Consider the following 12965-nt stretch of genomic DNA (forward strand, 5'->3'; position numbering starts at 1 on the left):
TATGCTTACTTCAAGGATTGCTATGAAGACAAAACGACATAGCCATGTAAAAGTGCTTTGTGCACATAGTAAGCCCCAAACCAGTGGTAGCTTTATTATTATTGTAACATTTAGTCCTGTGCCTAGTTCCTAGTATGCCCTCATAAGATAATACTGTCATGATTATAATTGGCAGGGGCGGGAGAATGTGTGGGTCTCTTCACTCAGTCATCCATGTAAATCTACCCATCCATCTATCCATTAAACCTTTCTTTCATTAAACTAGTCAATAGTTAGGCAATCCGTCTATCCATCCAACCATCCTCCCTCTACCCATCCACTCGTTCATCCGTCCGTTCATCTGCCTAACCTTCCCTTCAACCACCATCCGTACATCCATCCAACAGAGTGAATATCCATCATTCCAACATCCATCCGTTCATCTATGAGTCCATCTAACCATCCATCCGTCCACCCATCCATCAATCTATCCCTCTTTCATACATCCTTCGATTCATCCAACTATCTGATTTATCTAAGCACCCGTTCCTTCACCTATCCATCCATCCAGTCATCCATTCATCCTACACATATTTGCTGGGCACTGTTGAAGGGCCCCTTCTGGCCCCAGGCCTGCAGATTCCCGGGTTTTCTGGTGGCGGGTGTGGCCGTGGTGGGTCTGGCCTCCCTCTGATGCTCGTCTCGCTTACCCGCACTTGCAGGCATCGGCTATGCCTCCATTGTGATTGTGTCCCTCCTGAACATATACTACATCATCATCCTGGCCTGGGCCACGTACTACCTGTTCCAGTCCTTCCAGTCGGAGCTGCCCTGGGCGAACTGCAACCACAGCTGGAACACGCCCCAGTGCTTGGAAGACACCTTGCGCAGGAACAAGAGCCTGTGGATCTCCCTCAGCACCGCCAACTTCACCTCCCCCGTCACCGAGTTCTGGGAGTAAGGCTGGCCTCGCGGAGGACGGAGGGGGCAGGGGAGGAGGCAGTGGGCAGCCCGCTCCCTCGTCTTCTCCCCAGGGATAGGGGAGCCACTCTCTTGGGGCGGGGTGGGTGGAAGGAGGGGTACAGATCTGGAGATAAATCCATGCCTTTGGTCTCAGACAGGCCTGGAATCGAACCTCAGTTCTGCCATTTTACTGGCTGTTTGACCTCCAGCAAGTCACTGCCCCTTTCTGAGCCTCAGTTTCTTTAACTGTCAAGTGAGGGGAGTGAATCGTTCCTACACCCATGGGATCTCTGTGAGGATTGTTTCCCAAAGGCAGGTATATGTTCTTATGTTGTCTGAAAATGATATAGTTTTCTTAATGTATTTTAGAAAAAATAATAGTTAGCACATCAAACCTGTTATTGCACAGAGAAAAATGCATATATGAAGCTGAAGTAGTTACTCAAGTCAAGAGGTGAGTAGCTAGAGTGAAAAATATGTATCAGTTAGCGTTTGCCGGGTAACACCCATCCCCAAATTCAAACAGCCATTTATTTTATTTGGCTCATGGTTCTGCTGTTTGGCAGTTTGGGCTGAGCTTGGCTGGGCAGTTCTTCTGGTCTTTGCTGGGCTCCCTCACTAGTAGGTCAGCTGTAGGGCATCAGGGTAGCTCTTCTGGAAATTGGCTGGCTATTGGCTGGGGTGCCACAGGCAACTGGTCCCTATGGTCTCATTACCCTGCAGGCTAGCCTGGGCTGGTTCCTAGGTGGCTCAGCATTCCAAAAACAACAGATGGGGAAGCCCCAGTGCAGGAGCACTTTTCAAGCCTCTGTTTGCAGCATTTTTGTTAATGTCCCATTGGCCAAAAAGAACCACAAGACTAACTCAGACTCAAGAGGTGGGGAAATAGGCTCTGTCTCTTGATGAGAGGAATGGAGAATTATGGGCATTTTTGCAGTTTTCCACAATACAGTCAATAACTGCAGAAGTATACACATAGGCCAAACATCAGAAGGGCAGAACATGGAGGCCTGAAGTTTGGGTAGCTCTTAGCTGACATACCGGGAAGTCCTTCTAACACAGTGCTTGGAGATGCATCAAAAATGTATTAGTGCATTGCTTTTCCTGCTCTCCATGAGCTATTAAATTGGGTGCTCAGTAGTCCCTTCGATCCTGGAAATAACAGATGAGTCCTTGCGTGGGGTTGAGAGCCAGGGGCAGGGGACGGTGTTAAGGAAGGGGGTGGCCCCTCACGATCACAAGATGAGACTCCCTCTCTTTTGTGTGTGGATTTGCTGCTTCAAGGTATCTCTCCACCTCTTAGAACCTGGCCCAGGATCAGGCCCACAGAAGAGGGAGTTAACTGCTGGCTGGTCCCAGCCAAGCGTTAGGACCAGGGCTGGGGAATCTTAGGCCAGAAAGGGTCAGTCGGCCTCACCCAGGTGGTCCACGTCCGTCTCCTGACACGCGGACCTTCAGTATGTGCTCGCAAGTACCCGGGCTCCTGGAACTGGGGCTCTTTTCCATGGACATATTTCCCACTTGCAGACAAAAACCGTTACAGACACATTCACCCCCCACCCTTGCTCCCCACCCTCTGGACAGCTGAGTTTACAGACAAAGAAATGCAGGCACTTCATTCTCCTCGCTTGAATGGGGCCCGAGACCACAGCCCTGTCCGTTCTCTGCCGTGCCTGGCACAGCCTGACCACCCAGGGCCCTGGCATTCACCCAGCTAACTCAGGTGCCCGCCGGGACCTCGTTGCCTCAGGCATGGTTTGGCTACCTGGGTTGAAACCCTTGTTCTGCCACTTCTAACTCAGGCAGGTGCCTTTTCCTCTCTGGGCCTCAGGGTCCTCAGCTATACTTGGGGAGATCTTAACCCTGCCCTCCTAGGGTTGTAGAGCCGCCCTAATGGAACAAGATCGTGTATGGCCAGCCCTGAGAGCCTGCTTGATAAATGTGGGCCATTACTATTAATTTAGTGTCCTCATTGTGGATAAAACTGCCCCCTGGGGACATTTGAAACTCAACTTCAGAGGGACTAAGAATGGCCCATTCTCAGGTGCCCGTATGGTCCCGCTCTTACAAAGGGGCTGTGCCCTCTATCTCAGGCCCGAGGGCTCTTGGGAAGGAGCTCATGTGAGCCGTGAGGTCCTTACCCGTGCCTCCTCTCCTGCCTGTCCCCCAGCCTGGGCCCTCCTGGGGGGTTCTAGGCCTCCTGCCTTCAAGAACCCCCATTCTGAGTGCCCGAGCTCCCTTTCCTGGGCCAGAAGACATTGACAGGATTAATCTTTGGAAACATCCTGGTGCTGCAGGCACCTTCCCAAGCCTCGCATGGTCCACATAGACTTGCTCAGTCCGGAGAATGTCGGCCGCCCACCTGGGCTCCCCTCCCGCTCTAGCCTTCACACCCTCCCCTGGGCCCCGGCAGGGCTCTGTGAGCCCACCTGAACATTCACGCATAACCTTCCCTCTTTTTAGAACCCTAGGGAGGACTGGGGTCCACAGAGGAGAGGAGAGGACCTGCCTGCCACCTGTGAGAGCGGAGAGGCTGAGGCCACCTGCCTTCAAGGGCCTTCCCTTCTCTTGGGCATGAAAGAGGGGGAAGGAAAGAGAACTCGTGTGGAATAACTGACTCCCGTGAGCATCGTCCCAGGGACTTGCCCCTGTCATTTCTTCCCATCTTTGCAGAGGCCCTTTAAGTAGGGAACATATCTAAGAATCATCCCAAACTCCTTTCTGCCTCAAACCCCACATCCAATTCGCGGTCCTCTTGGCTCTCCGTTTAAAGTATATCCAGAGCCTGGCCACCCTCCCCACTTGCACTGCCGCCCTTCCCCCACAGGACCCCCTCATCCCTCTCCCAGACCCAGCCTGGCCTCTTAATTGCTCTCTCCACCTTACCTTTGCATCTCTGCAGTCAGCTGTGAGTCCAAACACGTCGTTTCTCAGCTTAGAACCCTCTCATGGCTTTTTCCATGATCATAATCTTGCCCAGCCAGGGAGGATTAAGTGAGAGTGTTTCAACACTGAGTAAGTGCTCACTGAGTGCTGATTCTTATTCATTCCATGTTTGCATCCACCTGGCTGTGTAGCTTGGAGCAACAAGTCACTACCCCTCTGGCCTCATTTCCCCATCTGCAAATGGAGGGGCCATGTGAGCTGGGCTTTGAGGGATGAGTAGGAGTTCACTAGGCTGGAAAAGAGAGAGGAAAAGACATCCTGGACAGAAGGAACAGCCATGCTGAGGCTCAGCGTTCGTAAAGCACATGAGTAGCAACGAGTCATTGGTTTGGCCGGAGGATAGGACACATGGGGCCAGGAAGAAGGCTGGAGGCCTTGGATGTTAGGCAGATAAATTTGGGCTTTGTTCTGTAAGAGGGGGAGCCACGGAAGCTAAGGAGAAGGGAAGGGGAGTCATGCGATTGAATTTGTGTTTTCTAGACTTGCTCAAGGAACACACTGGTGAGAGAGAGGCTGGGACATATATTAAGCGCCTACTGTATACAGGGCCTCAGAGGGCTCAGCCATCAGTATGTGGGTTCCCTTTAAGGTGAAACTTAGCTTATATGATTTCCCCTGAAAATAGCCACCAGCCCGGCAGTGACTAACTCTGGGATTTCCACTGAGAGAGAATTGCTGGGAAGTGACCGAGGTGTCGCTGGCTGGTACCCACTGGGCTGCCGAGCAGTAAGCATCCTCTCAAGGCTGGTCTCCGGGCCCCTCGAGCCAAAGCCCAGCCCCGGCCATCACTTCCTTCACCTCTCTCATCTGCACCAGACACGTGGGTCCCTGAGCTGGCCCTTCTTTCTGCAAAAGAGGCCTGACAGTGCTCGGGAGCCACCTGGGGTTCCAGATAACAAGACACCACGGAGCTAAGCCTTCCTCCTGGCTCTGGACAGGAAAGGACCTGGTTGATCATCCCTGCCAGCCCCTCTGCCCCCTCTGGTTTTACAAGAGGAGCTAGTGGAGAGCCATGGGCCATGCTCCCGTCTCCTAGAGCAGGGACACTGACTCTGGCCCGGCGTCCCAGCTGCATGGCCTCAGTGCAGTCACCACCTCTCCAGAGCTCAGAGGTAGCGTGTTCCTAACACCTCACAGCCTGGCTGAGTGTTAAAGTGCTAAAACAAGCGATATGCTGAGGATGGAGCCTCTGGGCGTGGCTTATTAGGTGGAACGCTGAGGACCAGAATGGTTAAGTGACTTACCCAAGGTTACATAGGCAGCTAGACATAGCAGAGAGCTCAGCGCTGATCTCCAGTACTGGACGCCACCTCCAGGGTCTACGTCCCCACCAGCCGTAAGTCCAGGACAAGTCCACGGTCACAGGTAACATTGTGCCGTGTGTGTGTGACCCCACTGTCAGGTTACGCATGGGGTCTTCTCTTGGCCTGGATCCCCACGCCTACCCCGTCTGCAACGCTAAAGCACCATCCTCAGCGGGAGCTGGTGAGATGCCCCTCCCTTGAAAGCCGCCCAGGCCCCTGAGACAGTCATTTCACGCTGGCTTTATAATTTAACTCTGAATCGCTCTGTGATGGGGAAGCAGAGCTTCTGCCCCCAGTCAGCCTCATCCTGCTCGCCGCTGCTCTGAGGTCACCTCAGTCCCGAGGGTCCTGCTTCGCCCCCAGCCCTGGAAGACGGGCGGGGCCAGATCTGGCTAAATGCCCTCCATCATCCTGGAGCCATGCCTTCCTCCCCGGTTCCTCCAGAGCCCCCTGGGAGCTCAGCACATATCATTAGACTTTATTAGAATCAAAGAAATGAGTCATATTTGCAAACAAGCCCTGCTCAGCCAATCTTCCCCTGCAGATATCGGAAGGGAGAGACGGCGGAGAGAGCCCTGTGCGGCCCCATGCTTGGGGCGGATGGGCTCTTTTATAATTGTTGCCTCCGCCAGTCTCTAGGGAAGAGCCATCGCCAATAAATGGCTGGCCGGCAGTCAAAAGGAAACGATTTGGCCCACTCGGAGGACGTATTTACATCTCTGAGTGCCGGCTGGACGGCAGCGGGGCGGCCGACTCAAAACAGACGTCCAGGCGATTCTTTTTTGGATCCCACCCTGGAATGAATCATTACTATTCTTGGACAAGAATGCAGCTCACCTCTAGGTCTCCTTCTCTCTGTATGAGAGATGCAGGGAAGCCTGGGAAGCTGGGGCCCCTCTCGAAGGGTAGCATGGTACCCAGCGCATGGGTGGCTGCTCCCCAGGGTGGGATCAGAAAAAGAAACCAGGCCTAGGGTTGATTTTTTTTTTATCTGGGTAATTTCAGGTGAATTCCTGAACCTCTCTGAGCCTCAGTTTCCCCATCAAGCAAATGGGTATAATTAATTTACTCAACTAATGTCTGTTGAGCATTCACTATGTGCCGGGCACTGTTCTGAATCCAGCAGTGGTCAAGACAGACACAGGTCCTGCCTCCATGGAGATGACATTCTAGTAGGGCAGACAGACATTAAACAGATGATACAAGTAAAATTGTAATATACAAGCGATGATAAGTGATGTAAAATAAAGCCAGGGCAGGGGAAGGAGAGTGACCAGGGATGCTTTTTACGTTGGGTGGCCAGGAAAGGCTGCCCTGGTGAAGTGGCATTTGAACAGAGACCTGAAGGTGGTGGGGTGGCATGTCATGTAATGAGTGGCCAAGGGAAGAGCCAGTTCAAAGGTCCTGAGGCAGGAGCGTGCTGGACCTGTTCAGGGAACATTCCAGAAGCCAGTGTGGCTAAAGGAGGAGGGGAAGGGGCCACGAGGATGAGGTTTGAAATGGGGCCGCTACACACGGAGCTTGTCCCGGACAGGTCCCATTTATGCCTATGGTCCCAGCCTCTTATTAATAGGCACCACCCTCGCTCTTTAAGATGTCTGGGTCTGAATGATAGAGTATTTGGTCACCTTATTCAGGGAGGCAAAAAGGAATGGGGCAGGTAGGTGGGAGACATGGGGGTTGTGGAGCAGAAGTGGGGTGTCACCTGACTCGGGTATTGCCAGGTTCTGTCTTGATAAATCCGACTGGGGGTGAGAGTGGAGGCAGGAAGACCAGTGAGGAGGCTGCTGAAACAGCCCTGGGGAGCAATGGGGCCTGGACAGGGGTGGTGGCAATGTTGGGGCGATGTGGCCAGATTTGGGGTAGCTTGTGCAGCCTCCAGGCGAGGTTAGGAGGCACTGGTGAGGGGCCGTGCACCATGGCAGTCCCTCTGGGGCACAGTACTCTACAGTGTACTGAGCACTCCCATGCACCAGAGGGAGAAGGGTCAACAGATCCTGGTTTGTGCCTTGTGGCCGAGACTGTGCGGGCCCGACAGGGAAGGGTCCTTCAAACTGGGTCCCTTCAAGAAAGGGTTCAGACGGACTCACACAGTCTCCGGCCTCCTCGGCTATCCCTGAGATGACTTTGGAAAGGATGTCGGTTACTTTGGCCCCGAGCCTACATCGGGCTCTGTTATGACAACCGCTGTTTGATAAGACAAGTTCGCTCCATTCCTAGAATGTCTGCATGGCCCCATGCAAGCATTTTTAAGAATTTAAAGTAATTTTTGTAAAGGTGATATGAGCACGTTGAAAACATTCAAATAGTTTAAAAAACATATTCAATGCCAAGTGAGTCCCCACGCCACCCCCCACCCCTGCATCCCCCGGGGCAGCGACTGCACCACTGTCTCGTGTGTCCTGCCAGAGTCTGCGAACCTGAGCACGTGTGCCCGCCTTCCGCACAGTGAGGCAGCCTCAGCACTGTTCTCTGTTCACTTATCTCGCCCCTGGGACGTCGCCCCTTATCAGCACACAGGGAGAGTCCCGAGGTCTTAAGGGCTGCGCGACATTCCACCAGGAGCCTCCTCCGTGCCTGCTGGGCCCCGACCCATGGCCATCTGGATGGTTTCCAATCATTTGCTCCTGCCGACAGAGTGGAGATGAATAGCTGGGGGTGGACCCTGTCGTTGGCCACACCTGCAGATGTAACTGTAGGAGAGTCTTAGGATAGAACCGCTGGGTCACAGAAAACGTGCCTTAAACTGTCACAGGAGGGCACCGCAAAGGGGAGTGCCACCAGCAGTGGAGAAGCAAGCGCGTGACTCAGTTTCCCTCTTGTGGCCTCCGTGGCTGGTCAGCTGCCCAGAGCAAGGCCACGTGGCAGCCTCCTGTCCATAGTGGACACCACAGGTTTGCCCAGCACAGTGGTGGGAGAATGCAGAAGGGCACCAGTGACCTGAGCGCGGGCTGGGTGTGGTCAGAATTGGGGCTCTGGGGTTTCAAGCTCTTGGCCAACTTGCCCTAAAGGAGAAAAGGAAAGGCCGTCTTGTGACTGGGCACCCCCTCGGCATTGGCTGAGCGCCTGCTGTATGCCTGCCGTGGTGTGTCTAGAGTCTGGTAGGCAAGCCAGACTCTCACCTGAGGGCAACGTCCAGTGTGAGAGGACGGCCTGGGAGACAGAAGGACGCTGGTCGTCCGGAGCATCATGGGAGGCCTCCCTGGAGGCACGGGGATGGTGTGCCTGGCGGTGGAGAGGTGCCTACCCGACGCAGCCCATTCACAAGGAGGCCTTGGCTGCTGCCCAGCAGGCCCTGGGCTTTCATTGAAGGCGCCGAGCTCTGGAGGCTGCACAGGGAAGGGCTTTTTGTTCTAAAGCTACCGTAGCCGCCAAACCCACGTGCTTGGCACGGCCCCAGCCGGGACGTGGTTGGCCCACAGCCTGCCTTGTGAGGAGGCCCCCTGCCCTGAGGCTGCAGTGGCCCCTGTTGAAGCAAGGCCTGGAGAGGTTCTTTTTAAAGTTTAGGCTCTGTTTTCTCTATTAACCAGAGGGGCAAGGTAGTGGAGTCCAGAGAGCACTGGCGTTGGGGATCAAGACAGCCCGGGTGTAGGGTGGCAGCTGTGCCACCTGGTGGCTGTGTGTCCGTGGATGATTGGTTCTCCAAACCTCAGTTTTCCCCATCTGTAAAATGGGGCAAGTGACTTCTAGTCCTTGGACCAGATGAGATAAATTAGAAAAGCTCGTTGATGGAGCCCCTTGATGTCGGTGTGACCAGAAGAAAGGTCTCACTTGAATGCCAGTTGAGGTGGGAATATTGGATTTACTCAAGGTCCTCGTGTTGAAGCTTCTTTGGGAAAAAAGGAAAAAGCAATGAGAAAGTGTCCTGGGCCAGTGGGCCTTCTGAGCCCTGACCGTGGGGATCATCCCACAGACTAACTGAGAGCTGGGGATGGTCTGGGGGGCAGGAGCTAGTATTCGTGTTTTACAAAAGAGGAAACTGAGGGCAAGGTCGCACGCCCCTCCTGCCTCTCCTGCCTGAGACTGTGGCCCTCGAACGGGGAGCTGACTCATTAGAGGGAACCCAGCTTCTCCCCAGGGAGCACGAGACCCCATCTCCTGTGACTCCTGTGACTTCGGTGGCAGTGACCCCTGTGGACCGATGTCCCTGTGCTCGGCGTGGCTGCCCTTGGTCACTGCCACAGCAGTCGGAGCTCTGGGACCATGGGGACACTTTCTGGGCATTAGGTCTCGTGGTCTCTTGGCTGCCAGCATCCTGCGTCATCCCAACCCACCTTCAGAAGGCTCCTGCCCCTCGGGGGGGTGTCTGAGTAGGTGTTGCGTGCGTCTGCCTCGTTCAGCAAATTTCTTGGACTCCAAAGAGCCAGGCTCTGCCATGTGATGCTGGTCGGGGTTGGTGGCTGCCTTGTGCTGATTATCCTTCAAACCGTCCACTCACCTCCTCCTGAGCCCTTCACAACCCTGGCAGGGAGCAGGGGAGGAAACGGCACTGCTTAGGTGTCTGGAGCTGCTCTGGGGTCTCTGCGCCACGACAGTAACAACCGCTGAGGTTTACCGACTGCTGGCTGCATCCCAGGCCAGTAGCTAATACTTCGAGTGGGCTTTCTCCTAACCCTGTAAAAAGGTGTGTGAGTGTCCTACAGCCACAGACAGAACAAACACTCTGCCCCCTTGAGGCTTACCTTTTAGTGAGAGATCCAGGTAAGAAACAGGGGCGAGTACAATAAAAGAGGGACAGGACAGAGAATGTTGGGGGAGGGTAGTTGTTCCCATTTTAGAGATGAGGAGACTGAGGTCGCGCAGTTGGGTAACTAGCCCCAAGTCAGTGGTTGCGTGGTGGAGCCCAGTTGGAACGCAGTGTTTGGCCCACAGTGGGCACTGAGGAAGGGTCTGCCGAGAATCAATCACACAGGAATCAGCACTCAATTCACAGATGAGGAAACTGAGGCTTAGGGGTTTAACTTAACTTGCCCGAGGCCTGGCTGGGTAGAACCCAGGTTCGCCTGACTCAGGAGTCCAAAGCTATCCCCTTGTTGGCCTCCACCACGACTCTGTGACACAGGTGTTAACTATTTCCCAAGACCAATGGGATTCCACAGTTTGGAGCCAGGATTTGAGCCCCAACCTGTTGGAATCCAGGCATCAGCTCTCTCGGCCCCTGACCGGGCCCCGTCTGACTTGTGGCTCTGTTTGCTTGAAGGCGTAATGTGCTGAGCTTGTCTTCTGGAATTGACGAACTGGGCGCTCTGAAGTGGGACCTTGCTCTCTGCCTTCTCCTCGTCTGGCTGGTCTGTTTCTTCTGCATCTGGAAGGGCGTCAAGTCCACGGGCAAAGTAAGTTGTGCTCCTGTCCCTCCCCTGCCTCATGGAGACTGGCCCTCTGCAGAGACCGGCTCCCGCGCCCCCAGGCCGTCCCGCGCCCCCAGGCCGTCCTGCTCGAAACCAGTCCTCCCAGCAAATACAGAGCCCTGGTTTGTGGCATGTGGCCACCTCATGATGTAAATATTCCCACCAGCTCCAATTCCAAGTTATTGATGGTTCAACGACCAGCTCAAAAAATTCCTGAAATTGAGCTGTCAGCTCTCCTGAGCCTGCATAAGCACCCACACACCACTGGTTCCCCATCAGGCAGTGGGCAGCAGTGTGAATGTTAGCAGATAACAAACCTTGGAGATGCTACTGATAAGTTAGCTGGTAATTGCATTGTTAATTACCAGCTGCTCTCCGACCACATGCACCCTTGTAGCCTCAACATCCCCTGGGGGCTCGTTAGAAACGCAGACCTGTGGGCTGACCCCAGACCAACAGAATCAGAAGCTGCATTTGAACACTTTCCCCAGATAATCCAAATGCACGCTGAGGTTTGAGAAGCACCAACTGGGATTTTTGCTGCTAAATCAGATTAACTGAATTATCTTACGATTTGCATTTCAGCTGGTAACTAAGATGTTAGTTATTAAGGAAAGCTTTCACTGATGATTAAGTCGTTCGCTCATAACCAAAGTGTTAGTTGTAACTAAAGTATCTGCTGCTGTTTAATATGTTACATGATGACCAAGATGTTAGCTATTAGCAAAGGTGGTAGCTGATAATTAAAATATTACCTTATAATTCAGGTTTTAGGTGTAGCTGGTATATTGTCAATATGAAAATGTTAGGCTGTAACAAAAATGTTACCTGTTACCAGAGCACAGCAATTACCTGATAACCAAGACACTGGCTGATATGATATCATAGTTTTTCTGATGACAAAAATCCGTGCAGAGGGTTCTGTTGGGATCACAGGGGTGAACCCAGGGCACTAACTAAGCCACAGCAAAGGTGTTGGCTGATCTGCCCTACGTGCCCCCGTCTATCATGCCCCAACCCCCGTCATTTGCATCTCGACAGGGGGAAAATCTCTTTAAGATCAAAAAGCCTTCAAAGGTCAAAAGAGTAAGTTAAGGTGGCATTTGAGGGACATCGATGGGCAGTGGGTGAAGTCATTTGGAGAAGGGGCCTTTGCTGTACCCATTCACCCCAGACAAAGAGGCCCTTAGGCAAAGTCATGGATCTGAAGAGACCCCAACAGTACTCAGGGACACGCCGGGCAAGAGGTGGGTCCCCGGTGGTGGAGGCAGAATGGGCACGGAGGCCTGCGCGCCCACGCCCTCCGCCTGTTTCTCGGAATAGAGCCACCTGCAACCCTAAAACCCAATCTGGAAAGGAAGCAGGCCAGGCTTCAGAAATCTGCACGGGCACACGCCCCGCTGACGTCACCCACCCTGACAGGCAGGAGGAGGGAACGTGGCGTATTCCCGCCTCTCCTTGGGACACGCGCGTCCTCCTGTCTTGTCCCATGTCCTCCACCGTCTTGTGTGCGAGCTGTTTCCTTACCACCTCTCTTTAAACAGTGAGGGAACTGAGCTGGGAGACGTTAATGACTTGTCCAAGGTCGCCCCTCCCTCCGAGCCTCAGTTTCCTCATCCAGAGATGGGTGAGGGTTAAAGCAAGCTGTGTCAGCACCCGGCACAGTGCTCGGCACAGACTGTGCAGTAAGCGCCAGTCCCTGCTTCCCTCTGTCCCTGCTTCCCATGTGGAGGCGAGCCCCTCAGGAAGCTCTGTGGACCCTGGTCCCGAGCAGTGCTGCAGACACACTTACGCACGCGTGCTTTGAGCCTCTGCCGTCTGCCGGGCGCTGCCGTGGGCATGGGCCCCAGGGTGCACAGAACAGACAGAAATCCCTGCTGTCCAGGAACTGACAGACTTGTTGGCTGCAACAAGGGGAAGGTGTAAACCATACAGGAGTCGTCAGTTGGCCACAAGAGCTATGGAGGAAAACAGGAGTGTTGGGTGCAGTTTCAAGGGGGGTTAGCCAGGCAGGGCTCTCCGAGAAGGGCACTTGGAGGCAAGGATCTGAAGGAAGTGAGGGTGAGCCGTGCAGAGGCCCGGAGGTGTGAATGACCAGACCCTCGGGGAGCCCCCGGTCTGATGGAGGAGCTGATGTCCACTAGGATCAGTGAGCAGCGCTTGAGACACTTGCTGGGGCAGGAGAGTAGAGTCAGAGCGAGCAGGAGAGGGTGTAGGGCTGCATCGGCGGCGGGCTGAAGGACGTGACTTGCTAGAGGTCCCCCCGCCCACCCCCAGAGACGAGGCTGCAGGCCCCCAGGGGTGGGTGTGGTTCCCAGAACAATAGCAGGGCCTGGGCCAGCCCGGAGAAGCCAAGACAAACACAGTGAGGCTCAGTGGACTTCCTCAAGCCCCTCCGCCTGCCTGCCCGCCCACCGCCGGCCGG

The 12965-nt window shown here is 54.3% G+C and overlaps 1 protein-coding gene across 4 annotated transcripts in view; it reads left to right on the forward strand.

Moving 5' to 3' along the window:
* The window catches only part of SLC6A6 (solute carrier family 6 member 6), an 84763-nt gene that overhangs the window by 46357 nt on the left and 25441 nt on the right, over positions 1-12965 (forward strand). For all 4 annotated transcript variants that reach the window (XM_068557425.1, XM_068557424.1, XM_068557426.1 and 1 more), the window contains 2 exons: positions 702-936; positions 10393-10525. In XM_068557425.1, coding sequence (XP_068413526.1) covers positions 702-936; positions 10393-10525 — 368 coding nt within the window. The remainder of the gene's footprint in view (positions 1-701; positions 937-10392; positions 10526-12965) is intronic.

Source organism: Eschrichtius robustus, chromosome 12, assembly GCF_028021215.1.
Source record: "Eschrichtius robustus isolate mEscRob2 chromosome 12, mEscRob2.pri, whole genome shotgun sequence".
In the NCBI taxonomy this organism is placed as follows: domain Eukaryota; kingdom Metazoa; phylum Chordata; class Mammalia; order Artiodactyla; family Eschrichtiidae; genus Eschrichtius; species Eschrichtius robustus.